This window comes from Schistocerca cancellata, chromosome 2 (genome assembly GCF_023864275.1).
Source record: "Schistocerca cancellata isolate TAMUIC-IGC-003103 chromosome 2, iqSchCanc2.1, whole genome shotgun sequence".
NCBI classification, from domain to species: domain Eukaryota; kingdom Metazoa; phylum Arthropoda; class Insecta; order Orthoptera; family Acrididae; genus Schistocerca; species Schistocerca cancellata.
This window is the reverse complement of record NC_064627.1, coordinates 580908909-580936202: the sequence shown is the minus strand read 5'-3', so window position 1 is coordinate 580936202 and position 27294 is coordinate 580908909. Positions and strand designations below refer to the sequence as shown.

Sequence of the window (27294 nt, the reverse complement as noted above, 5' to 3'; positions counted from 1 at the left end):
CCCTGCAGAAGAATAGCACAACTACTCAACAATTGGTTGACTGCCAGAACATTTCAAGTAATTATAGACAATGCCACTAGCGATCAGAAGACTATTAACAATGGCTTACCTCAAGCCTTTGTTCTAGCTCTGCTACTATTTAGCTTGTACACTGCATATACGCCAGCCGCTCAGTTCAGGAAGTTTGGTTATACTGATGACTGGGGATTCCAGCCCTAATGAAACTGAATCCACATGCTTTCATCTCAGTACAAGGGCCGTTCAATAATTATCATAACACTTTTTATTTGTGAAAGCACGTCATTTTATTCAGGATTCCAAAACACTATATTATTCCCCACTCTTTTGTCTATAAAATCTTTTTTTCAACATAATCTCTGACCAATGTGACAGCCTTATGCCACCTTATTGTAAGGGCTTCTGGGCCTGAATGGTACCACTCTAATAGTCAATGTTGGAGCCAACATCTTGCTGCACCAATAACCTCCCCATCATCCCGTTACTGCTTCCCACTGAGTGCAGCCTTCATTGGCTACACAGACTGAAGTCAGGAAGTGAGAGATCCATGTTGTAGGGCAGATCAGAAAGAATAGTCCAACAAAGTTTTGTTAGCTCCTCTCGGATGTGCGCACTTGCATGAGGCATTGCATTATCATGGAGAAGGATAAGTTAGTTTGCATTTTTGTGGCAACAAACACACTGATGATGTTTCTTCAACTTCCTGAGGGCAGCACCATACACTTCAGAGTTGATTGTTGCACCATGAGGGAGGCCATCAAACAGAATAACCCCTTCAGAGTCTCACAAGGCCATTGCCACGACCCTACTGACAGACTGCAACTCTGAACTTTTTCTCTAGAGGAGAGGTGGTGTGGTACCATCTCATTGATTGCCATTATGGTTCTGTTTTACAGTGATGAAACCATGTTTCATCACCTATGACAATGTTCGACAAAACACTGTCATGATCAGTTCAAGCAATTCCACACAAATGGTCCTCCATTGCTCTTTAAAGTCTCCTGTTACGTGGCGAAAAACCAGCACGCACACACCTTTGAGTACCCCAACTGGTGGACAAGTGTCCAGTTGAGCAGTGAAATGATGGTTTGTGATCTGTTGATTACCTCAAATGAGGAAGTTCGCATATTTCAACACTGCACAAGTCACAGCTACGAGCGGTCGGCCAGCATGCGGGCGGCTGAACAGGTTCGTGTGACCTTGTTGCAATGACAACTGATGCCTTGCCTACTGACTGACCATGTTTTTGCTGATTGCCAGGTGTCCGTAGACATTCTACAAGTACCTACGAATACCTGCCAAAAAAAACCTCAATGACAGCTCTCTGTTTGGAATGCACCTACATTATATATGCCATTTTAAAGGTTACATATAGCACCAACCACCTAACGGAACTTCATGAAACTATAGGGGCTGACGTGGGAATATTTCACAACAAATTTTGAATTTTTTAACCGAATCTGATTGAGAGAAAAATCCCAGCCAACTGTGAACTGGACATAATTTTTGATAGCAACCACATCCACATCCATGGTACCTTGGAGCTACACTTGATAGAACTTTGTCATTTAAACAGCACATGACAAAGACTGCAGCTAAATTGAAGTTCAGAAATAATAAGCTGCAAAAATGATATGGTACAATATGGGGTTCTGCACCATTGACCTTTCTATCATCTACCTTTGGCCTTGTCTTGTCAGCAGCTAAATATTGCAGCCCACTCTGGATAAACAGCAGCCACATGAAGCTGGTAGATTCGCAACTACAACAAAGTGGATTGTTACTGGTAAAATTAAGTCCACTCCAGTATTCTTGTTACCTGTCCTGAGCCACATTCCACCATCTAACTTGAGAAGAAAGAATATCCTTCAGAGAGAACATAAGAAAATCTGGACAACCAACAACTCCAAATTCATGAGAACATGCCAAATTAACAGACTCTGTTCCACACACACCCCTCTTAGAACAGGTAGCAACCTGGTGGACCACAACTTCAACCTCCATGAATTTTGGATGCAATAATGGTATAACAACTATACACCAGAGCTCCATAGCTTTCTCGCAAGTCAGCAACAAACCATGTAAATGATCTGCCCCCTTAGGACACAGCGTACACTCAACAGGATTTGAAATAATCATGGCAAATGCAGTGATCTATTTTACAGATGGGCAGAGATTGCCAATGTGGAGTGGACCTGTGGCTTTTGAAGACAGACTGTCAACCATATTGTTGAAAAGTTCCCTCAAAATTTGTACCCTGGAAACCTCTCAGACTTTTTGGATACTACAGCAGAGTGATCAATTATACAAATAACATGTCTGTAAATTTGTAAATTATGTGTGTATTCTGTTTGTATTACTATAGTGTTATGAGGAAATTTAACTGTCATACAATTAGTAACAAGAAGTCATCCACCAGTTATATTTCATCCAACTTCACCATAAATTTGTTCCAGAAATATGATCTGCATGTCAATGTTTCACACTACAATAATCCTTGGAATGGTCAGTACTTTTGTGTCTTAAACTAACCCCAAGTAAACAGATCACTGCCATGAACTGCATACACTGTCAAAACAAAAATCGACACAGACAATGGCTGAAGATGCCACATAAGGTTACAACTGTCAGCACCAATAGCACTCACAAACAAAGCCAGAATTATCATGCACAGGAACACACACTCAATGGAATTCCAAAGCAAAGACCAGACCAGGTCCAGAAAAGTGAGGTGAGAGTTATATTTGAGAATCAGCATAACAAAGGTTTTTGGTGAAGAGATATGAACTGTCAATCCACTTGCTTATTTTTTGTATACGGCTAACAGACAGTCCCATTTGATGTGTTTGCTATGATACCTGGAGCCACAAAGTCAAAGGTACAGTTTTGCAAATAATATTGCTGCCATTCTCCGAGTCAGCCTCCATATTGCTGGAGTGGCAAGATATAAGAAGTACAGAAAGCAGGTGTAATGGGTCATAAAATTCACAATTCAGATTGTGTGGCTAAATAGTTAAGTGACAGTCTACATATCCAAAGGGCCAAGGCATGTTCACCAGCCAGTGAAGTCCTCGGCAATTTGTACACTATTACTTCTTTCACCTCTTGCAATGTTTGCCAGAGGGAAAACTGCCAAAAAGCAACACACCACAGTTCTGAGTCTGTGTTAAACTATAGATCTTTCTATACCTGGCTGGGTCAGACAGTTCAAAATTGAAAGGGAAAGGCATATCACCTCTAATAAGTCCATGCCCAGTAAAGTACTGGGTTGTTTAAATCAGCCGTTGGGTTGATGGAAGCTTTACTCACCTAAAATGTAGGTCAATACTCAACACATCACTACAAGAGATGTGTAGTTTGCCAATATTGGGCTCGAAACATTGACACAGAATGTGGTACACATATGTCTTACACAAATTTAAAACACGATTCACAGAATAAGTATAGCTGGAGGACAATTTTTGAAAGCATGTCAGGAACAGCACTGATTTATACCTTATTTTAATGAAAATAAACAGTCATGATTGCAAATGATGATTTACTTCATTACCGGTGACCGGCTTTAGTCTATGTAGATCATCTTCAGAGCAGAGGGGGCACCACTACTGACCTGCATACAGGACTAACAAAGCTGTGTTTTACACCGGGAGACCTTGTGGTATACAACACAGCTTTGCTCACTGTCTACACAGGTCACCGATGGTGTCAGCCTCTGTTTACGTAACTGTACAATCCCAAGATTTTTTTTATGCATTTGGGCAGGGGGCGGGGTAGTTGGAGGTCACATCGTAGGATATATAAATCAATTATTACATGTAGCCATATTTTTCTCTGTAGTTTTCATAACCTGCCAATATTTTGTGTTTATAATCTAGTTCCGTCTGCAAAATCTGATATGTAAGGCAAGCAGTTTAAAGCCAAGAATTACAGCACTGAATGAAACTGCTGTGCTGGATCAGCAATCAAATCTGGGTCTGCTTCACCGTAGAAGCACTGATTGTTTTGTGGATTGCATTGCAACTTTCAAAATTGTCCGTTCAAAAACTTGGGTATTTTTCCTTGTTGTTTTGGTGTCTTAATGAATGCATTTCAGTCTTCAGCAACAGTATGAAGTTTGGGTTTTGGGTGCAAATATATAACATATGGATAACAAAATATCTGGCAATTCCATGTTAATTGAAGCTATTACAGCAATAAAAAGTTCCCTAATAACTATAAAGCTTATCATTCACTATCTGTAGCTTAGTCAGTCTGACATCATGGAGTAAAAATTGACAGGTTTCAGAGTGTCAACTGCTCTCCACATTTGAAATAATCAGAAAGAGCGACGCATTGGCTTGTTTATGAAATAATCTGATATAGTTTATATTTTGAATATCTTTGTCAACAAGACCTCCACTACCTTTTTCTTATGGGACAGCTTTGTATGCCGAATTTAATGTTGCACACAGCATCAATCGATATTTTGAATTGTGGGAGTTTATACTTACCATTTGACCGCAAGGTCAGTTCAATTCATATACTTTATTTTTAAAATGAGCCTCATAGTTGTAAACATTTATAAGACAAATAAAAGATTATATATTTCACTATTATTACTCAGAGATATATCAAATGTACAATTTCAGTAAAGAACAATGATTAATACCTTTAATTTACATCAGGTTCAGATTTACATCTACATAAATACTCTGCAAGCCACCGTACGGTTGTGGTGAAGGGTACCATGTACCAATGCTAGTAATTTCCTTTCCTGTTACACTTGCAAATAGGTGAAAGGAAAAACAACTGCTGCTGCTCTCATCTCTTACTTTCCCCTCTTTGGGGAAGTGTGAGGGGGAGTTTGTAGCCTTTCGGCTTTTACTCCCCTGTGTACATGTGTGTGTGATTTTTCTTTATGTTTTTGGTGTCTGTGATATGTGATGAATTGTTGTGAGTGTGTCTGGTACTTGCCTGAGGTAGGCGAGATGATAGGTGTTATTTGGGAAGCAACTGGATTAGGGATTGGGTATTGGGATTTTCTCTTCGACTTAATCGTCGAAGATCGTCATAGGGCGCTTGTGCTTATCGCGGGACATGTCATACTGACCTAGGGAGTGGATGAGTGCATTTCCAGATCTGGAGGAACCTTCGTAGAAGGCCCTTGCCGGATCCTGGAAACGCTCTCACAGGAGTGGGATTTCCGTTGCGGCGTGCAGGTCGTCAGTGGGGAATCCAAGAGGTAGATGCAGTGCCCTTCTGAGGGCGCGGTTCTGCAGCCTCTGGAGTTTGTCCAGGTGCTGCTTTGCCGCGTATCCCCAGACAGGGCACGAATACTCCATTACCGGCCGGATCAGGGCCTGGTATACATTTACTGCTACTGGGCAGGGAAGGGAGCTGGTTATGTTCAGGATAGGCAGACCTTCCAGTGGACCTCGTCTATGTGGGGTTTCCACGTAAGACGAGAGTCCAAGGTTACGCCAAGGTACTTGGCGGTTCTGCGCCAGGGGAGTTGGGTTCCATTTAGGTGGAGGTGGAGGGGGGGACGTTGAGGAGGTTCGCGCCTTCCGAGCCTTCGGGTAATCAGCATTGCCTGCGTCTTCTCAGAATTGATGGTGATGCGCCAGCGACGGACCCAGGTTTCTGTGTCGTCTAAAACCCTTTGTAGCCTACGAATGACCAGGTCCTTGTTCGCATTTCTTGTGTAGAAGGCTGTGTCGTCCGCGTACTGCGCAGTGTGCACCAGGGGGGCCGTTGGAGTGTCCTCAGTGTACAAACTGTACAATACGGGCCCCAGGACCGATCCCTGTGGCACCCCGGCAGGAAAAACAACTATCTATATATCTCTCTAGGAGCCCTAATTTATTTTATCTTAATTTCATGGTTCTTACATGAATTGTACATTGGCAACATATGAGGAAATCAAAACAATCTTATCTTTAATTTGCACTTCGGATCGCTATTACCTTCAAAGTGATCATGTCAACCATCATCAAGTTTTACAACACATTGCACTTTATTAGCAGTAGAAATGGAACAACACCAATAAAAGAAGTCATTTTAGGGGTTTGCACATTGGACATTTGGACACTAATACCAAAACAGATGAGAAGATTCCACAGTCTTTACCAAATATTATGAGGGCGATGAGACAGTTTTTGCTACTGCCTTTGAAACAGCTTACATATTTTCTCTTTTCAGTTCAGAGAATTGGTGGAATTAGTGGCTAGATCTTGTAACTGCACACACATAAATAAGAGTGAAGGTTTCTTCTCAATGAAGCAGCAGTATCTGCACTCAAATTCTAGGATTTACTATCTTCTGTACAATAATGAACTGCCTCTCCAATCATCACATTTTAATGAAGTAATTCCTGCACTCCAACTCACTGCCACATGTCAATTCTGATAGCTCCTTATGTAAGCAAGCACTGTCCAGTTGGCATAATATGAGACACTCGTGAGGTGAGATGTAAGGTGGGTAATATCAATTTATTACTACACTACTTCTTGGGTGACAGTCACTCTTATTAAATACTCTGTCTCACACCATATTAATAATGTGACAACCTCTTTTTGAACCTACTTAGGGATACATTTGTGACGGTCACTGTTTAACTTATGGCAGTCACGTGACCAAAGTCTTCCCATAACACATGGTAATTATGGTATTCAATGTTTGAGTAAGAAATATTTGTTTAACACAGGGTTTCCAGTGGGGTCAGCATGTTTGCAGTTTTCACACATGATAAACTGTTCAGTTGTGCATTTTAAGATACAAACCTACAAAGTTCATTGAAAGACACGTATCTTTTTATTTGCCCCTCTCTTGATGATATACTTAAAGAATGTGTAGACATAAGATACCTCAAACTTCATTCATATAAATCACAAACATTGTGTGCACAGAAAATCATTTCTCATGGTGTTGGAAGGGTGCGAAGCATGGTGTAAGTTATTGTTTTACAGAGACAAAGAAGGTGCACAGTTCTTTTTTCCTTTCTTTTTTGCCAGTGAAGATAAAATTCTGTAGTTATAGAATAAAAGGTTTTAGGTATTTTTGATATGTCCAGTCATCTGTACGTAACAATTATTTGATGTGTTTATAATAGAAGGAAACATTCCACGAAGGAAAAATATACCTAAAAACAAAGACGATGTGACTTACCAAATGAAAGTGCTGGCAGGTCGACAGACACACAAACGAACACAAACATACACACAAAATTCAAGCTTTCGCAACAAACTGTTGCCTCATCAGGAAAGAGGGAAGGAGAGGGAAAGACGAAAGGATGTGGGTTTTAAGGGAGAGGGTAAGGAGTCATTCCAGTCCCGGGAGCGGAAAGACTTACCTTAAGGGGAAAAAAGGACGGGTATACACTCGCACACACACACATATCCATCCACACATATACAGACACAAGCAGACATATTTAAAGCCAAAGAGTTTGGGCAGAGATGTCAGTCGAGGCAGAAGTGCAGAGGCAAAGATGTTGATGAATGACAGGTGAGGTATGAGTGGAGGAAATTTGAAATTAGCGGAGATTGAGGCCTGGTGGATAACGGGAAGAGAGGATATATTGAAGAGCAAGTTCCCATCTCCGGAGTTCGGATAGGTTGGTGTTAGTAGGAAGTATCCAGATAACCCGGACGGTGTAACACTGCGCCAAGATGTGCTGGTCGTGCACCAAGGCATGTTTAGCCACAGGGTGATCCTCATTACCAACAAACACTGTCTGCCTGTGTCCATTCATGCGAATGGACAGTTTGTTGCTGGTCATTCCCACATAGAATGCATCACAGTGTAGGCAGGTCAGTTGGTAGATCACGTGGGTGCTTTCACACGTGGCTCTGCCTTTGATTGTGTACACCTTCCGGGTTACAGGACTGGAGTAGGTGGTGGTGGGAGGGTGCATGGGACAGGTTTTACACCGGGGGCGGTTACAAGGGTAGTACATGCAGTCTCCCATCCTTCATCAAAGACACCAACCACTTTCTCGAACGCCTGGAATCCTTACCCAATCCGTTACCCCCAGAAACCATCCTTGTAACCATTGATGCCACTTCCTTATACACAAATATCCCGCACGTCCAGGGCCTCGCTGCGATGGAGCACTTCCTTTCACGCCGATCACCTGCCACCCTACCTAAAACATCTTTCCTCATTACCTTAGCCAGCTTCATCCTGACCCACAACTTCTTCACTTTTGAAAACCAGACATACCAACAATTAAAGGGAACAGCCATGGGTACCAGGATGGCCCCCTCGTACGCCAACCTATTCATGGGTCGCTTAGAGGAAGCCTTCTTGGTTACCCAGGCCTGCCAACCCAAAGTTTGGTACAGATTTATTGATGACATCTTCATGATCTGGACTCACAGTGAAGAAGAACTCCAGAATTTCCTCTCCAACCTCAACTCCTTTGGTTCCATCAGATTCACCTGGTCCTACTCCAAATCCCATGCCACTTTCCTTGATGTTGACCTTCACCTGTCCAATGGCCAGCTTCACACGTCCGTCCACATCAAACCCACCAACAAGCAACAGTACCTCCATTACGACAGCTGCCACCCATTCCACATCAAACGGTCCCTTCCCTACAGCCTAGGTCTTCGTGGCAAACGAATCTGCTCCAGTCCGGAATCCCTGAAGCATTACACCAACAACCTGACAACAGCTTTCGCATCCCGCAACTACCCTCCCGACCTGGTACAGAAGCAAATAACCAGAGCCACTTCCTCATCCTCATCCTCTCAAACCCAGAACCTCTCACAGAAGAACCACAAAAGTGCCCCACTTGTGACAGGATACTTTCCGGGACTGGATCAGATTCTGAATGTGGCTCTCCAGCAGGGATACGACTTCCTCAAATCCTGCCCTGAAATGAGATCCATCCTTCATGAAATCCTCCCCACTCCACCAAGAGTGTCTTTCCGCCGTCCACCTAACCTTCGTAACCTCTTAGTTCATCCCTATGAAATCCCCAAACCACCTTCCCTACCCTCTGGCTCCTACCCTTGTAACCGCCCCCGGTGTAAAACCTGTCCCATGCACCCTCCCACCACCACCTACTCCAGTCCTGTAACCCGGAAGGTGTACACAATCAAAGGCAGAGCCACGTGTGAAAGCACCCACGTGATCTACCAACTGACCTGCCTACACTGTGATGCATTCTATGTGGGAATGACCAGCAACAAACTGTCCATTCGCATGAATGGACACAGGCAGACAGTGTTTGTTGGTAATGAGGATCACCCTGTGGCTAAACATGCCTTGGTGCACGACCAGCACATCTTGGCGCAGTGTTACACCGTCCGGGTTATCTGGATACTTCCTACTAACACCAACCTATCCGAACTCCGGAGATGGGAACTTGCTCTTCAATATATCCTCTCTTCCCGTTATCCACCAGGCCTCAATCTCCGCTAATTTCAAATTTCCTCCACTCATACCTCACCTGTCATTCATCAACATCTTTGCCTCTGCACTTCTGCCTCGACTGACATCTCTGCCCAAACTCTTTGTCTTTAAATATGTCTGCTTGTGTCTGTATATGTGTGTGTGTGCGAGTGTATACCCGTCCTTTTTTCCCCTTAAGGTAAGTCTTTCCGCTCCCGGGACTGGAATGACTCCTTACCCTCTCCCTTAAAACCCACATCCTTTTGTCTTTCCCTCTCCTTCCCTCTTTCCTGATGAGGCAACAGTTTGTTGCGAAAGCTTGAATTTTGTGTGTATGTTTGTGTTTATTTGATGTGTTGACGGATATAAAAAGGGCACTCAATAAGTAATGCAACATTTTTTTCTAAAAGCCGGTGGGTTTTATTCAGGATTCCAATGCACCGTATTATTCCCCCACTCTTTTGGCTACAAAACTTATTTTTCAACAATCTATATTCAATGTGACAGTCATACATCACCTTAATGGGAGGGTCTGTCTGCCTGCATGATACCACTCTACTGCTTGACGTCTGAGAAAATGTCTTACTGTACCAATAACCTCCACATCATCCAGTTGTGCAGTGATGTGTTTGATTCTCATCTGTTAATCACCTCAAATGAGAGTGTCCCCAAGTTCCAACACTGCAGGAGTCACAGCTGTGTGCACCTGGCTGGCACGCAGGAGATCGGACAGGTTTGCATGACCTTGTTGCAATGATGACAGATGCCTCGCCCAATGATTCAATGTGCTTTTGTTCCCTATCAGGTCTCCATGAAACTTCTACAAGTGCCTACAAATATATATTATGCTCTGGTTTTGTCAGAAGCAGCTCAATGACAGCTCTTTGTTTAGAACACACCTCCATTACAGGCACCATTTTGAAGGTTACATAAAGTGCTGGCACCTATTAGAAATTCGTGAAACTATAGGTGTTGAGGCAGAAAAATTCCACAATGTCCCACAACAAATTCTGCACTTTTCAACCAAAACTGGCTGAGAAAAATAAGATGTTGCATTAATTATCAAATTACCCTAGTATTTTACAACTTTGTGCATATGAAGGTGCTCTCTGGAAATTTTCACGTTTCATTTCATCTTCTCTTCTGGGCAATATATTTTCCTTCAGTCCTTTGGTTATGTTTCAGACAACATGTCTACACCTACCTACATACAAACACCACAAACCACAGAACAGTGCATGGGAGAGGGCACCTTGTACCACTAATAGGCATTTTCTTTCCTGTTCCACTCGGAAATAGAGCAAGGGAAAAACAACGCTCCAAAAGCATCCGTATGAACCCTAATTTCTTGCATCTTATCTTCATGGTCCTTACACGATATATATGTTGATAGCAGTAGCATCAATCTGCAATTGGTTCTCTAAATTTGTGCTATAGTGCCTTGTGGAAAGAGCATTGTCTTCCCTCTAGGGACTCCCATTTGAGTTCACAAACCATCTCCATAATACTTGGATGCTCACTGAACCTACCAGCAACAAATCCAGCAGTACATCTTTGAATTGCTTCAATGTCTTCCTGGTCTGTTGGGGATCGAAAACACACTCAGAGTAATCAAAAATGGCTCACACTAACTTTCTATACATCATCTCCTTCGTGGATGGGCTACACTTCCATAAAATTCTCTGAATAAAATGTAGTCGAGGGTTCACCACCTCTATTATCAACCTGACATGCCAATTCCATTTCATACGACTTTTCAACATTATGCCTTGATATTTAATCAAAGTGACTGTGTAAAGCTGCATGCTACTAATGCCATATTTGAACATAACAGGACAGTTTTCCATACTCATTTGCACTCACTTAGATTTTTCTATATTTGCATGCTGCCATTCATCACATCAAATACAAATTTTGTCTATGTCATCTTGTGGCCTTTTGCAGTCACTCAGTGGTGACACTTCCTGTACATCACACCACAATCAGATATACATTGCTGCTCATCCTGTACGATAGATCTCATAAATGCTTTCCAGAAATCTAGGAATGTGAAATCTGCCAGTTCCCCTCCATCTGTTTGTAGGATACCATGTGAGAAAAGGTTAAGCTGAGTTTCGCATGACTGATGATTTTAAATCCTTGCTGATTTTTAGACAGAAGCCTTTCTGTATCGAAGAAATTTATTATATTCAGACTCAGAATGTGTTCAGGAATTCTGCAGCAAAATGATGCTAAGGATATTGGTTGTAATTATTTGGGTCACTTCATTTACACTACTGGCCATTAAAATTGCTGCACCACGAAGATTACGTGCTACAGACACAAAATTTAACTGACATGAAGAAGATGCTGTGATATGCAAATGATTAGCTTTTCAGAGCATTCACGCAAGGTTGGCGCCGGTGGCCACACCTACAACGTGAAACATTATTGTGATGCCTCGTGTAAGGAGGAGAAATGCGTACCATTACGTTTCCGACTTTGATAAAGGTCAGATTGTAGCCTATCGCGATTGCGGTTTATCGTATCGCGACATTGCCGCTTGCATTGGTCGAGATCCAGTGACTGTTAGTAGAATATGGAATCGGTGGGTTCAGGAGGGTAATACAGAACACCGTGCTGGATCCCAACGGCCTCATATCTAGCAGTCGAGATGACAGGCATCTTATCCGCATGGCTGTAACGGATCATGCAGCCACATCTCGATCCCTGCGTCAACAGATGGGGACATTTTCAAGACAACAACCATCTGCACAAACAGGTTGACGACGTTTGCAGCAGCACGGACTATCAGCTCGGAGACCGTGGCTGCGGTTACCCTCAACGCTGCATCACAGACAGGAGCACCTGCGATGGTGTGATCAACGACGAACCTGGGTGCACGAATGGCAAAACTTCATTTTTTCGGATGAATCCAGGTTCTGTTTACAGCATCATCATGGTCGCATCTGTGTTTGGCGACATTGCGGTGAACGCACATTGGAAGCGTGTAATCGTCATCGCCATACTGGCTTATCACCCGGCGTGATGGTATGGGGTGCCATTGGTTACATGTCTCGGTCACCTCTTGTTCGCATTGACGGCACTTTGAACAGTAGACATTACATTTCAGATGTGTTATGACCCGTGGCTCTACCCTTCATTCGATCCCTGTGAAACCCTACATTTCAGCAGGATAATGCACGACCACATGGTGCAGGTCCTGCATGGGCCTTTCTGGATACATAAAATGTTCGACTGCTGCCCTGGCCAGCACATTCTCCAGATCTCTCACCAACTGAAAACGTCTGGTCAATGGTGGTCAAGCAACTGGCTCGTCACAATACGCCAGTCACCACTCTTGATGAACTGTGGTATCGTGATGAAGCTGCATGGGCAGCTGTACCTGTACATGCCATCCAAGCTCTGTTTGACTCAATGCCCAGGCATATCAAGGCCATTATTACAGCCAGAGGTGGTTGTTCTGGATACTGATTTCTCAAGATCTTTGAACCCAAATTGTGTGAAAATGTAATGACGTCAGTTCTAGTATATTTGTCCAATGAATACCCGTTTATCATCTGCATTTCTTCTTGGTGTAGCAATTTTAATGGCCAGTCGTGTAGCTTTCTTAAATACGGGGTCACCTGTTCTCTTCCATTCACTTGGGACTTTTTGCTGGGCAAGAAATTCACAATGAATGCAGGCTAATTTAGGGGCCAATGCTGCAGAGTACTCCCTATAAAATCGAACTGGAATTCCATCTGGACCTGATGACTTATTTGTTTTCAATTCTTTCAGTTGTTTCACTGCACCTTGGATGCCAATTTCTATGACCTCCATGTGGAAACCTGCACAACAGTCAAATGACAGTACATTTGTATGATCCTCTTGCATGTATGATTTTTTAAATAGGAATTTTAAGATTTCAGCTTATCTATTGATATCTTCTATTGCCACCCTAGACTGGTCAACTAGTGACTGGATAGAAGCCTTCAACCCGCTTCATGATCTTAAATACAACCAGAATTTTCTGAGTTCTGTGCACAATTTTTGACTAATGCATGACAGTAGAAAAATTGTTGCATTCTTCATGCATTGAAGTTCTTAAGGATGCACAAATTTCTACTAACTTTGGCCTGTCAATATTTGCATGCTTTTTTTTGAACCAAGAGTGCAACAGTCCACTTCCGTAGAATTTTCTCAATTGGATTATTAAACCATGGAGAGTCCTTTCCATTCTTAATCTGGTTACTTAGCATACAAGTCTCCAGAGCGCAATTCACAATCGTTTTAAACTTTGGTCATATCCTTTTAAGCCCATCATACTCGAGCTAACTGATGCCCATACGTTATGGAAGTGGGGTACTAACAACTGCTTATCTGCTTTTTCTAGCATAGATGCTCTCTGATGTCTTTGATGGATTTATTAATTTAGTAGCCATTGCTGCTATGACAACATTAGGATCATTAATCTTTGTTTCTATACTGTCACTGTTAATAAGGCCAGACCATTTTGTAGCTATAAGTTCTAAAATGTTTCCATTGAGTGTGGTTTGTGTAACTAGTTGTTTATGACAGTTCTCAGAAAATGTGTTCAGAAGTACTACGAAAGACAAACTGATTGTACCATCTGCAGTGAATCCACACACATTCCAGCCTACACTCAGTAAGTTAAAGATACCTCCAACTACTATTGCACGATGTGGGTACTTCCGCAATGCTGTCAGTAGACTTCCCTTGAATGACTCAAACTGTCACAGTGGAATCACATAATATTAATTAGTTCCATCAGTTATTTCCAATTGAATTGTTTTGAGTTGCAATCTCGCATAAAGGTCCTTAAATTACCCCTGGTGTAAAAACATCAAAAGTTAAGTACGGTTTCAGCAATACCAAAAATAATTCATAGAAAAAATTGAATTTTTAAATGATTATTGCTTCCACCATTGCAATAAAATACTACTCTTTTTTAAGCAACACTTATCACACATTACACTATGCCATTATCACCCATTACATTGTATCTTGATCTTGATAGCCAGCTCCCATATTAAGCACAAAAAACTGTTTCAATCTGATCGTTTTTCATGGTACTTGACATAAGCATTGTGCATCTGGTGAAGTATGACAATGTTTAAGGTAGAAAATATCATGGATATGCTTGTGTCCTGCCATCACTATCAAAACTGACAGAAAAAAGTCAGAAAAGACTAATAAAGTACTGAACAAACATCTAGGTGAAATGAAGATGAGAAATGCACAAATGCAGTAACTACATCACAACAAAACTATATCAGACATTTTAACAACGAATTAAATTGATAATATAGAAACAGAGAGATGTTGGCCTATGGTAAATGTTGCATCAGACAGCACTGTATGTACAGATTGGTTCTGATGTGAGGTCTTCTTGGATGGTGGCAAGAATAAAATCCTGATATCTTTTGTTAGTTCCTAATAGGATGAAGACAAGCAATCTAATATTTTACAAACAGAAAATCATTAAAACTCTTATCAGTCAAAATCACAAGTAAATAAAATTAAATCACTTAACATTATTTACTTGCAATTTTAACTATTAAAAGATTTTATTAAGAAAAGTTTTTTTTAACTTTTTGTTGATAATTTTTAGTATTATGTTGGGTGGATGGTTGCCAGATGAATTTGTTTTAATAATGGGTAAACAAAAACTAAACAGAAACACAAATGAGGAAACACTCCATCATGCAGCAAACCAAGTGACATTGTTCTTGGATAGAAACCAAAGAAAAAATCAAAAGAAACTAAATATGAATTATAATCTGGTAGAAAATGGAACAACTGACTGTCTTATGATCCAATGAAAATTAAGAGCAAGTGGTGGGCAACATTTGTAAATTCAGCATTTACATAAAAATCACTCTTCATTTCTCTATCCACTATAACAGAAATCAATATGCCTATCTGTGTGTCATCAAGTTCAGAGTAAACTCTCACTCCTTTCACAAACAGAGGTGGCAAGATATGAAAAATGCTGGTTGTACATTAGATGGTAAACACACTTATTTCTCTGTTTCTATACCCATGTGGCACATGGATACAGAGCTAATAAAAATCTTACAATGGAAAATCCAGGATGGAATATTGACAGCATGGTGAAAAGTATAGTTGCTACTCACCATATTGCAGAGATGTTGTGTCACAGATAGGCGCAACAAAAAGACTGTCAAACAAGTTATCTTTCAGCCAACATCGTCATCATCGGAATTAGACAACACACACAAGCAAACAAAACCACAGTCTCTGGCTGCCGGGAATGTGGTTTTTGTGTGTGTGTGTGTGTGTGTGTGTGTGTGTGTGTGTGTGTGTGTGTGTTTTGTGCCTCAGCCTCTTCGCTATACGAGTAGCAACTAGCCTTTTCAAAATACTGCCATTAACGAAAAACATTATTTTTCCCAGTCCTATTTACAATCAAAAAGTACTTGGGGATGAACCACAAAATATTATCCTTCTGAAAAGAGTTACAAGCATGGATTACTGTAAGATGCGCAATGTTCTAATTGAAACCAACACATGCTGCCATACATCACAAAATATGGATCTCTCCCTGTGTGTGACAATTTTTAGGAATAGGAAATGGAATGATAACATAAGCGCAATTCCAGGTAAAGCAGATAGCACACTTCAGTTTATTGCAAGACACTAGGAAGATGCAGTCAGTCTACAAAGAGAAATAAAAAATTCTGCACTTTAAAAAATGCGCTAAAGTAGTATCCTAGGACTAAAATATCCCCAAAACACACTTGGAATCAGTCACTAACACAAATACCTGTTTGTAACAATCTGTGAGGATATGAAATGGAACAATCACACAGGCTCAGTTGCAGCCAAAGCAGGTGACAGACTTTGGTCCATTGGCAGGAGACTTGGGAAAATGCGTCTGTCTACATAGGAGACAGCTTACAAAACAGTTGTTTATCCCATCTTAGAGTATTATGGATAATGGACCCATATAAAATAACTGGAGGTATTGAACATAAAAGAAGCATGAATGGTGACAGGTTTGTATGACTCACATGCAAGCAACAGAGAAATGCTCAACAATATGAATTATAAGACGTTTGAAGACTTATTCAAGTTATCCTGAAAATGGCTACTGGCAAAGTTTGAAGAACTCTTATATGTTAAAAGTCTGGGAATATACTTCAACACCACATGCAGCACTTTCACAGGCACTGTAAAACCAAAGGTTAGCTAATTATAACAGACTTGCATCTAAGCAGTTATTCTTCCTATCCCCGTACCCAAAACACAACCGGAAAAAATTTGAACTCTAAATACCAACCAAATCTTAGATACTAACAACTGTTTAAGCTGCACCCAAACAAGTAAAAATAATTTCCAACAGCATGAAGTCTTTTGAAGTTGCAAGAATATACCTAAGTACTTGCAAAGTGAGTCATTAAATATGAAAAATAATAAGTGAGAAATTTACACATTTTCAGACAGCAGGTCAGCAGGTTGTATGACAAACAAACAAATAAAATTCAGGCCTGTTGCCCTCTATGTGAAGTGCTCAAAAGTGGGAGACTTCAATTTAAAAAGGGTTCAAAATGTGTTTTTGGTTGGTTGGTTGGTTGGATTGGAGAAAGGGACCAAACTACGTGGTCATCAGTCCCCCTGACCTTGGAATAACTAAAACTTATAAAACCTCACACTATAAGAGAGAAATACAATGGCCATAAAATTCCAAACTATTGACAGAGAAGGAAGGAAGAAGGCAGAAGAAGAGAGGAGGGAAAGAAAGTGACTAATGACAGGGGCATGAAGGAAGAAGCATAGGTAGACAAGACAGACACTCAAGATAAAACAGACCCCATAAAAGGAGTGGGAAGGCAGAGGGCAGGGGTGTGAACTACCAAGCCCAGTCGAAGCCAGTCCAAACGGGGCAGAGGGGGGAGCAAGACAGCCTGCCATCCACACCACCCACTGATCAGGTTGAAGGTCCCACCCTTAAATAAAGCGATAAAAACCCGCATCACAAAGAAATCATAAAACTAGATCAGCTGCTGAGGCATTGTCAGCTAATGCCAAGGGTAGTGAGTCAGGAAAGCTAGAAGTTCGTCGCAGGGTGGCTAAGTTGGGACAGTCCAGTGAGAGGTGAACCACAGTCAACATTGATCCACAACGACAGAGAGGGGGTTCCCCAAGACGGAGGAAATAACCGTGAATCAGCCAAGTATGGCCGATACGGAGCCAGCAAAGGACGACAGAGGCCTTACAAGAGGCCCGTAAGGAGGACCGCCACATAGTTGTAGAATCCTTTATTGCCCAGAACTTCGGCGAAGAAAGAGTGTGCCATTCTTCATTCCAAAGTCCCAAAAACTGACAACATAATGCAAAGCGAAGGTCTATTTCCAGAATGCCAATAGCAAGAGATGGCCTGTGAGTAGCCAATTTAGCCAGTTGATTGGCAAGTTCATTGCCAGGGATCCCAACATGGCCTGGGGTCCAAATTAAAACCAATGAGCATCCATGTTGATCAAGGAGAGAAAGGGAGTCCTTGACAGCTATGACCAATGAGTAGCAAGGGAAGCACTGGCCGATAGCTGCAAGCTGCTCAAGGAGTCACAACAGATAGTGAAGGACAGTCATGAGCAGAAGCGGACATGGTTCAGGGCACACAAGATGGCTACCAATCCTGCAGTACAAACACTACAGCCATCTGGCAAGGAACGATGTTCCATGTGTCTCGCATAGGTGTAAGCATAACTAGTGTGACCAGCAAACGGGAATGAACTGAGGAGACAGTAGAATTGGTGGTGAAGGGCCTCCGGAGGGACAGAATCCTTCGAATAGATGGAGAGATCAATATAGTTGTGGCCGAGAGACGCACCATGGAAGGGTCTGTGCATGAGCAGAGAAAAGAGGTGGTAAAGGGAAGTGCTGGAGCTCGGGAAAGAGTGACTGAATGAGGGCAGCCATAGTATGCCCACATCGTGGCCGCCACTGCGGGAGGTTGATCTCCATGTCTGGATAAAGGATAACTTAATTAGGGTGCTTTGGGGTGAAAATGTGTTATTACTGACAGACAAAATGACATATATAGGATTGAAAGTAACAATACAACCAGTGGTTTAACATAAATTTTAGACAGAATCCCACATTCAGGTGATTCGGTGAAAGCACTCCACAGAGACACAATCTAAATGAAGCCTCACATGTAATAAATATAGCAATTATCAGCACAACTAGAAAATTCAAGATGTAATGTAAATATTTGCAAAATGTAATATTTACTGAAGCTATGAGTTCAATGAGAGAACATTTCCTGAAAAATGGCCTGCAGAGGAAGAATTTTGACAAAACAATTATATACACAGAAATACTAAAAGATATTAACTGCTTGAGATAAATTCACAGACCAATACAACTGTCAACAATGAAAGAAGAAGTAGTGATATCACTATCTCCAGGAAAAGCAGGACCATCACAGATTAATGACAAAGAACTAGAAGAAGAAACATTGATGTGCCTTACAGAAAAGGAAGAAACAACACCATTGTGTCCTCCAGAAAAAGAATCCTCACAGATTCAGGCCGAAGAAAAACAAAGATACTTCACTCTGCCTTGTAGAACAAGAAGACATGCCAATGACCCTACCAGAAGAAACATTGTCGCCACAATAAAAATTGGGGAGAGTAGAAAGAACTAAGACATCTGAAGGACAGCGTTTTTTTTTTCTGTACCAGTATCTGGGGAAAAAGGTGAAATATAAAATTTAGATATAGATGTTTCCATAATAAGAATTTTACACAAGAATGTACAGTACACATCAAGTAAACTAGAAGAAAGGAAAGTTCCAGTAGCAGCAGAACTAGCACACGCTTTTCTTGTGACAGAACATGGGTTAAAAGAAAATGAAATTAGTGTTTACTACAGAACTATAAAAAATTTGCTTACTTCTGTATGACTGAACATATAGGTGGAGAAGTTACAGTAAAATTTATGCAATGAAACGAAGTATTACATTCCATGCTCAGTGGACAACTGTTTATAAATGTTATTTGAATCAGCAGCAATACAATGTTCACAGGGGGAAAATGATATTAGGGCTATGCAGATCATTATGAGTCAGGTAAAACAGTAGCAGTTGATATAAATATTAACACACTGAAAGACCACTGTTATCCAAGGAGATGCAATTACCTAATCAACAATTATGATTCTAATCTAGCAGTAAAAATAGCTCCAAACTGCGCAATAAAAAAAATAAAACATTAACAGATCATGTAATACTAAAATGTAAACTTTCACGGCCGGAAATATCATGTCCATTATAATTATCCGGGCTGTTATGACGACGATAGTATTTTGGTTCTCCCAGCTGACAAAGGAAGCGCAACGGTGGTTATGGATGTGGCCGACTATCAGAGAAAAATTACGGATCTACTGGATCCGCAAGCATATAGGAAGCTGAATAAGGACCCCACTAACAACGTTCTCAGAACTGTGTCGCGGTTAATAAAAAAGTCCTCCATTGAAGAGAGTGTACGGAAAGGTCTCTGCAGTTCGGTTGCGCTACCACCGAGGCTTTACGGATTGCCCAAAATTCATAAAGAAAATGTTCCGTTAAGACCGATACTAAGTGCCATTGGTTCGCCCACCTACTCGTTAGCCAAGTTTTTGACTACGCTGTTAAAACCACATGTGGGCCGTTCGGACTCTTATATAAAGAATTCGACACATTTCATCAGCAGATTGAATGGCATAGTGGTCCAGCCGGAGGACATATTGGTCAGCTTCGATGTGGTATCACTGTTTACCATGGTTCCACTTAATGATGTATTGGAACAGCTGGATCGAATTTTTCCTGCCGATATTTTAGAGCTGTTTAAGTGTTGTTTGACGACCACATACTTCAAGTGGAATGAACAGTTTTATGAGCAAACGGATGGCGTGGCTATGGGAAGCCCCCTAAGTCCCGTAATTGCAAACTTCTTTATGGAGAAATTCGAAGAACAGGCCTTAGGTACTGCCAGCAAGAAACCAAATGTATGGTTCCGATACGTGGATGACACGTTTGTGTTGTGGAGACATGGTAGGGAGGAACTAAGCCGGTTCCACGAACATCTGAACAGTATAAACTCAAGAATTCAGTTTACAATGGAGGAGGAGGTAGACGGCAAACTACATTTCCTCGATGTGCTTGTGTTTAGAACCGAAAATGGTAGTTTGGGCCACTCAGTGTACTGCAAACCCACGCACACGGACCGTTATTTGCACCGGGATTCGAACCACCACCCACAACAGAAGCGGGGTGTTATCAAGACGTTAGCGGACAGAGCTAGAAAGATTTGTGAACCTGACTTGCTCGATGCTGAGATGGAACATCTCCACAATGCACTAACGAAGAACGGATATTTGTCCGCCGAAATAAAACGTGTGTTGAGGCAGCCACGCAGAAATCATACTGACGTACAGGCTACTGCAAAATCTAAGGTTTTCCTGCCGTTCGTTAAAAATGTAACGGAAAGAATAGGGAGGATCTTGACGAAGCGGAATATTACCGTAATTTACAAGCCCACCAAGAAGATACAGGAATACCTTAGGCCTGCCAAGGACGCTCGCAAACCATTGGAAAAATCTGGAGTGTATAGGATCCCATGCAGCTGTGGTGATGTTTATGTCGGTACCACCAAAAGAACTGTTTCTACACGTTTGGAAGAGCACAAGGGAAATTGTAGAAGAGGAGAAACGGAACGATCAGCTGTTGCGGAGCATGCTTTCCAGCCAGGGAACCACAATATTCGTTTCGAGGAGACGCAAGTACTAGCGGCCACGAGCGGATACTACGAAAGGCTCTACAGGGAGGCAATCGAAATCGCTAAACACCCAAATAATTTCAACCGAAAGGAGGAGGGCGTCAAATTAAACGGTATATGGATGCCGGTGTTAAAGAAGATGTGTACCACTCGTCCACTACTGGGTGATGGCAACGGCGATCGACGGCGACGGACAGCGGCCAATTGCACTGACGTTTTCAAAACACGTGACGTCACGCCGCGGCGCGGGGGCGCGCGGACACGGAATTTAGCGGCAGTCAGTAGTGAGCCAGTGTGTGTGTTGGACCTTCCATCAAGCTAAGGACCCCCTTGAAGATGTCTCCCGCAGTCGGAGACGAAACGTTGGGAATCACCACAGAATTCATCAACCGACCACGGCATAACAGCCCGGATAATTATAATGGACAAGATCATGTAATGACCAATACACCACATCACAGACAAAAAGTACAGGTCTTAAATTCAGCCAATGCAGCTCACTAACAGGTATTAACTGAACTATCAGACAAGATAAAAAGCTCAGAAAAAAATCTTTAAAGAATGCAACAAACAAAACCAACAAACCCAAACAGCTACAAAGATTATTGTATTCTGAAGACTGGAGTGACATATACTTAACAGGAAAGATAAATAAGACATGGGAAGCCCTTAGCAAAACATTAGCCTCCTACACAAATCTTTTATGTTTTGTAGTACATAAAAATACAGAAGTTATATGGTCTGGTGTTCAAATATGTCATGTAACATGTTTCCAGGGAATTTATGAAGCTAACCAAAGTTGTTGCCTTCAGATCAGGCACTGTACCACCATCATGACAATTTTTGATTCCGGTTGGTATGTAGGTTTATGTTTTTTGTAAGAACTATGGTAATTGTGCTTAATGTGCATGATTGTTTTGTTTCTACATGGAAATTTAAGTCAATGGAACTTTTTTTTATGAATTTGTATGTTGTGTTATTAGTTGCTGTGAATGACAAATAAATTTAAGATTAATGTGTAAAAAGGAGAAAGACAACCATTCAACTACAGCAGATCGATGTGTGGAGCACAATAACAAACAACAGAAAACAGCAATTACACTAACTTTCCAGCACTAGCTATTTTTCCAGCGACAGTACACACATCCACACACACAACTACATACACCCAAATGCACACTTCCATAGCCTTGTCAAGACTGTCTTGCCACACCCATGAGTGTGTGTGTTTTGGTGTATTTGATTGCATGTGTTCATGTGTGTACTACTGCTGGAAAAAAAGCTAGAGCTCAAAAACTAGCATGAATGCTGTTTTCTATTATGAGTTACTGTGCTCTGCACATCAATCCACTACAGGTGAGTGATTGCCCTTGCCTTATTTCATGTATTGCTCCACCGAGGCATTTTCATTATTGTTAAAATAAAGGTTGATGTAGGTAGTGGAGATTGTTCTAGTTATTTTGATCAAGTTAGATTTTCAATTATTGATAGATCAGTGAGTTTCGGTTTATTGCTATCATGGTCTTGTTTGATTCAGTGAGATCTTTGATAATAGTTCAGCAAGCTTGGAGTTTGTTCTAGCTGTTTAGGTGGAGTGAAGATTTCAGTACCAGTTCTTGCAATGAGGAGTTGTTTCTGGGTACTGTGGACTTTGTTCTATCTGAGGGCAAGTGAAGTTTTCTAGACTATTGTTTGGTTTTTGAAGCAAGTTGTGATTACATGGACTTCACTTGAACTGGGTAGGTCAAGTGATGTTTTTGATATCAAGTTTTGGAACAAATTAAGGTTTCGTGGTATTGTGGTCTTCGTCTGAACTATATGGCTCAAGTGAAACTTCTGCCACTAATTTTGTGAATACATTGTTTTAAATTTGCATTGTTCTTGCCCTGAATCTGCCAATTCCTGTTAGTTCCATGTAGTTATTAGAATCACTTTCATTATATTTTGTATAATGGGACTGTCTTCGTCTGTTCCGATCCTGAATGCACGGCGTCATGGTAGGCATATTGCATGAGGCTGGAATGGCAGTGACCATCATCTTGATGATGTCACTGGTACTGGATGGTACAGTTATTTTGTCATGTTTGCAAATGACATTTCATTTATCATCAACAGTGTTCAACAGACAACTAAAGTCTTCTCTAAATATGAAAATTGGAAACAATTACTTCAGTGAAAATAATATTTTTATAAATGTTAATCAAACCAAATATATGAATATAATAGAGGGAAACATTCCACGAGGGAAAAATATATCTAAAAACAAAGATGATGTGACTTACCAAACGAAAGCGCTGGCACGTCGATAGACACACAAACAAACACAAACATACACACAAAATTCTAGCTTTCGCAACCAACAGTTGCTTCGTCAGGAAAGAGGGAAGGAGAGGGAAAGACGAAAGGATGTGGGTTTTAAGCGAGAGGGTAAGGAGTCATTCCAATCCCGGGAGCGGAGAGACTTATCTTAGGGGGAAAAAAGGACGGGTATACACTCGCGCACACACACACATATCCATCCACACATATACAGACACAAGCAGACATATTCAAAGGCATATTGCCCCCAAACTCTTTGCCTTTGAATCAGGTATATCCATGATTAAAACCCAAGAAGTAAGAATTATCATCAAATTTCAGGAAACTGGCTCATTATTGACTGATAAAGAGCCTGTAAATGCAAGAAGACTTCTATACATTGTTTGCCACCCTATAAAGATGGCAGAAAACATTGATATTTCCGGAACGAAATTCAAATGTCATTTAGCAAAATTTTGTCCATATCATGTTAAAGAATATCATGAAGCTAAACATTAAAGTGGTGTGTTCAAACATAATGAGTTCAAAAATCTGGAATTGTTGCAGATTGTAACAATTCACTTTATCCTGTGATAATTCATCTCTGTGTAATCACTGTTTTAAAGTAGTTACCTTAAGATAAATAAGCACACTGACAGATGTGAAAATTGCCAAAATGCCAGTGTAAAATGTCATGATTGCAAAATTTTGACATGAATTTACTGAACAGAAAATGGGTTGAACCTAATCCCAGGACAGATCAATTTGGGTTCCAGGGATAGGTATGAAATGTGAATCAGTATTGCCCCAGAGTTTTATCTCAGGAGACAGGTTGAAGAAAAACCTACATTTATAGCACCTGTGGAGCCAGGAGAAGCTTTTGACAATGCTGATTGAACTAAATTCATAGAAATTTTGAGCATATTAGTGATAAAATACAAGGTGCCACAGTTAATTTACCATCAAAGGCTATTTACAATTTGTACAGAAACCTGCTGCAGTTATAAGAGTCAAGGAGCATGAAAGGGGAGTGGTGGTTGTGAGGGGAGTGAGATAGGGTTGTTGCCTATCCTCAATGTTACTCAATCTGTACGATGAATATGCAGTGAAGGAAACCGAAGAAAAATTTAGAGAAGGAATTTAAGTTCAGGGAGAATGAATAAAACCACTGATGTTTGCCAATGACTTTGCAGTTCTGCCAGAAACAGCAAAGGACTTTGAAGAGTAGTTGGATGGAATGGTTAATGTCTTGAAATGAGGATATAACACGAACATCAAAACAAGCAAAACCAGGGGAATGGAATGGAAGCAAATTAAATCAGGTGATGCTGAAGCAATTGGCTTAGATCACGAGAGAGTTATTTTGCCAGTAAAATTAGAGGGTATATAAAATGTACCGGCAATGGAAAGAAAAACATATCACAGAAATCTGTTAATGTGAAACATAGCTTTAGGCAACAGGAAGTCTTTTTTTGGAGGTATTTGGGGTGTAGCCTCATACGGAAGTGAAATGTGAACAACAAACAGCTTAGACAAAAGGGGAATAGAAGCTTTTGAAATGCAGTGCTACAGAGGAATTCTGAAGATTAGACACATACATTACATAACAAATGAGGAAGCACTGAACGCAACTTGGGAAAAATGACATTTGAGGCATAGCTTGACCATAAGAAGGGCTCAGTTGATATGACACATTCTAAGATATCAGGGAATCACTAGTTTAGTACTACAGGGAAGCGTAGGTGACAAAAATTGTAAAATGAGACAAAGAGATGAATACAGCAATCAGTTTTGAAAGATAGTACGTTGCATTAGTCATTTGGAGATGAAGAGTCTACCACAGGATAAAATAGCACAGAGAGCTGTGTCAAACCAGTGTTCGGACTGAAGACCACAACAAACAAGCATGCCTTCTATTGAGATATATTTGAGTAACTTCATGTAAAGAGCTAAAAAATCTTTGCATGTATCATCAGTTTTTGATATTTATATTAAGATTATCATTCATTTTATTAATATATTCATAGAATTGTTTGTGTTTATATGTCATCTAAAACTGACGTGTCCAATACTATTGCACAGTGCTTTGCAAAGTATGTATGTACACTAATTCAACTTTGATAACTTCTGTACTGATGTGTACATGAAAGTCTAAAACCCATTTCAGTTAGGCTAACGATTCATTTGAATAATGGTTTCTCCCTAGAGAATTATTTTCTCTGGGGCTTCACATTAAATAAATGTCTCCTGAATGTCTTACATTTCTTGTCAAAACAAGTAGTACGTTAACTAATTAAATGTGGGAAAATAAACAACTTATTGTAGGGACACATTATGCAGTGATGAAAAGCTTTACTAGAATCTGCCCATGTACCTCGCATGAAGTTGGTAAAAAGCGATCGTATTTAAGAATGCTGAAGTTAAATTACAACTATTTCACTATGCGGCCCGCACTGCAAAGCTCGCTTACCCTTTAATATCAAATGCTTTCGCCAAGATACTCTGAAGTACTTCAAATGACGTTATTTGGGGATCAACACTAAATTTCCTGTGTTCCCTGGGCATGACTCCTTCACATTTCTGAAATAGATTACTTTACGTAAGCGAATGTGAAATAAAAACATGCAATAAATATTACACATTCGTATTGGCAACTCAAATGATCGTATTGTTCGCTGACAAAATATGGATTGCCCTAATAATGAACAGCCGTACCGTCACTTTCACTCTTATTGCTTCACGGCCATAACCGAACAGCCCCGCCATGGTGTAGCACAAATATTCTGTTCAGAAAAATCACTTCATTCGCTTCTCATTTCGGTCTTTCAAAGACGCGCTTCCCTTGACATCTGTCAGTCATTACTCGAAAGACGTACATGTCCAGCAGTATCTGTCAGACTCCGCCAATCGGTTTCAAATACAGAAGAGCAGCCAGCCAATATTTTTGCATATTAGTCCCTAATGTGTCATCAATAGCAAACGAATCGCATTGCAAAATTTATTTCATTAAATATCTATTACTTGAGCCCACATGATAACATTTTCACACTACGCCAGCAGACGACCATTATACAAATTGTCAAAGATATTCCCTAATACAACACGACGTCCACAGATATTTTTAAGAGTCGGTGTCTCCTGAGAGTACTGCATCGCACTTTCTCGGTAAAAAGAGGGAAGAAGGAAAAAATAATTTATCAGGTTTTTATTTTTATTGATTTTTTTAAAATATATAATAATAAGTCCAACGCTAAAAGTTGTTGTTCCATTACTAAGCCACGTCTGTTAAAGCAGTCCAACAGGCTTTGGACTGCCTTAATAGACATGACTTAATAATGGTCTAACAACTTTTAGAATTGTACTTTATAGTGGCACAAAAAACGAAATCTGCATAGTAGAAGAGACAAATATAATAATGCACAGTCAAATGGCGGTTTAGCTCTTTTAAAAAGTTTTGCATGACTATGGCTCAACACAATCGAAAACTTTTTTACGCACATTACGATAAAGAAATTGTAATTCTGTCATTTGTAAAAAGAAAGAAATGTCATACAATATTTCAAATTGTTTTTAAGGCAAATTCACACTTTCCGTCACGTCAAAACGTCCTACAATGCTTTTCCAATGAGGCATTCACATAGACCGTGAACGAGACGAAGCGTCACGTCACGTTACCGTCTAGATTTCTCGGGAAGACAGTTTGGATTGTAACGTTAATGGAAGATTGTTGGAGCTTGAGATGGTAGGGGGGAGGAGGCAGACTATCTTGTCCGCCTGCTAACGTCGGCTAGTTAAACTGTTTCATCAAGCTGAC

General features: G+C 40.7%; 1 protein-coding gene across 1 annotated transcript in view; it reads right to left on the bottom strand.

Moving 5' to 3' along the window:
* LOC126162192 (uncharacterized) overlaps positions 1–26534 on the bottom strand; it is a 112292-nt gene extending 85758 nt beyond the window's left edge. The window contains exons 1-2 of the mRNA XM_049918520.1: positions 26196–26534; positions 25951–26060 (exon numbers count right to left, since the gene is read on the bottom strand). Coding sequence (XP_049774477.1) covers positions 25951–26060; positions 26196–26246 — 161 coding nt within the window. The 5' untranslated portion in view covers positions 26247–26534. The remainder of the gene's footprint in view (positions 1–25950; positions 26061–26195) is intronic.
* Positions 26535–27294: the final 760 nt, after the last annotated feature.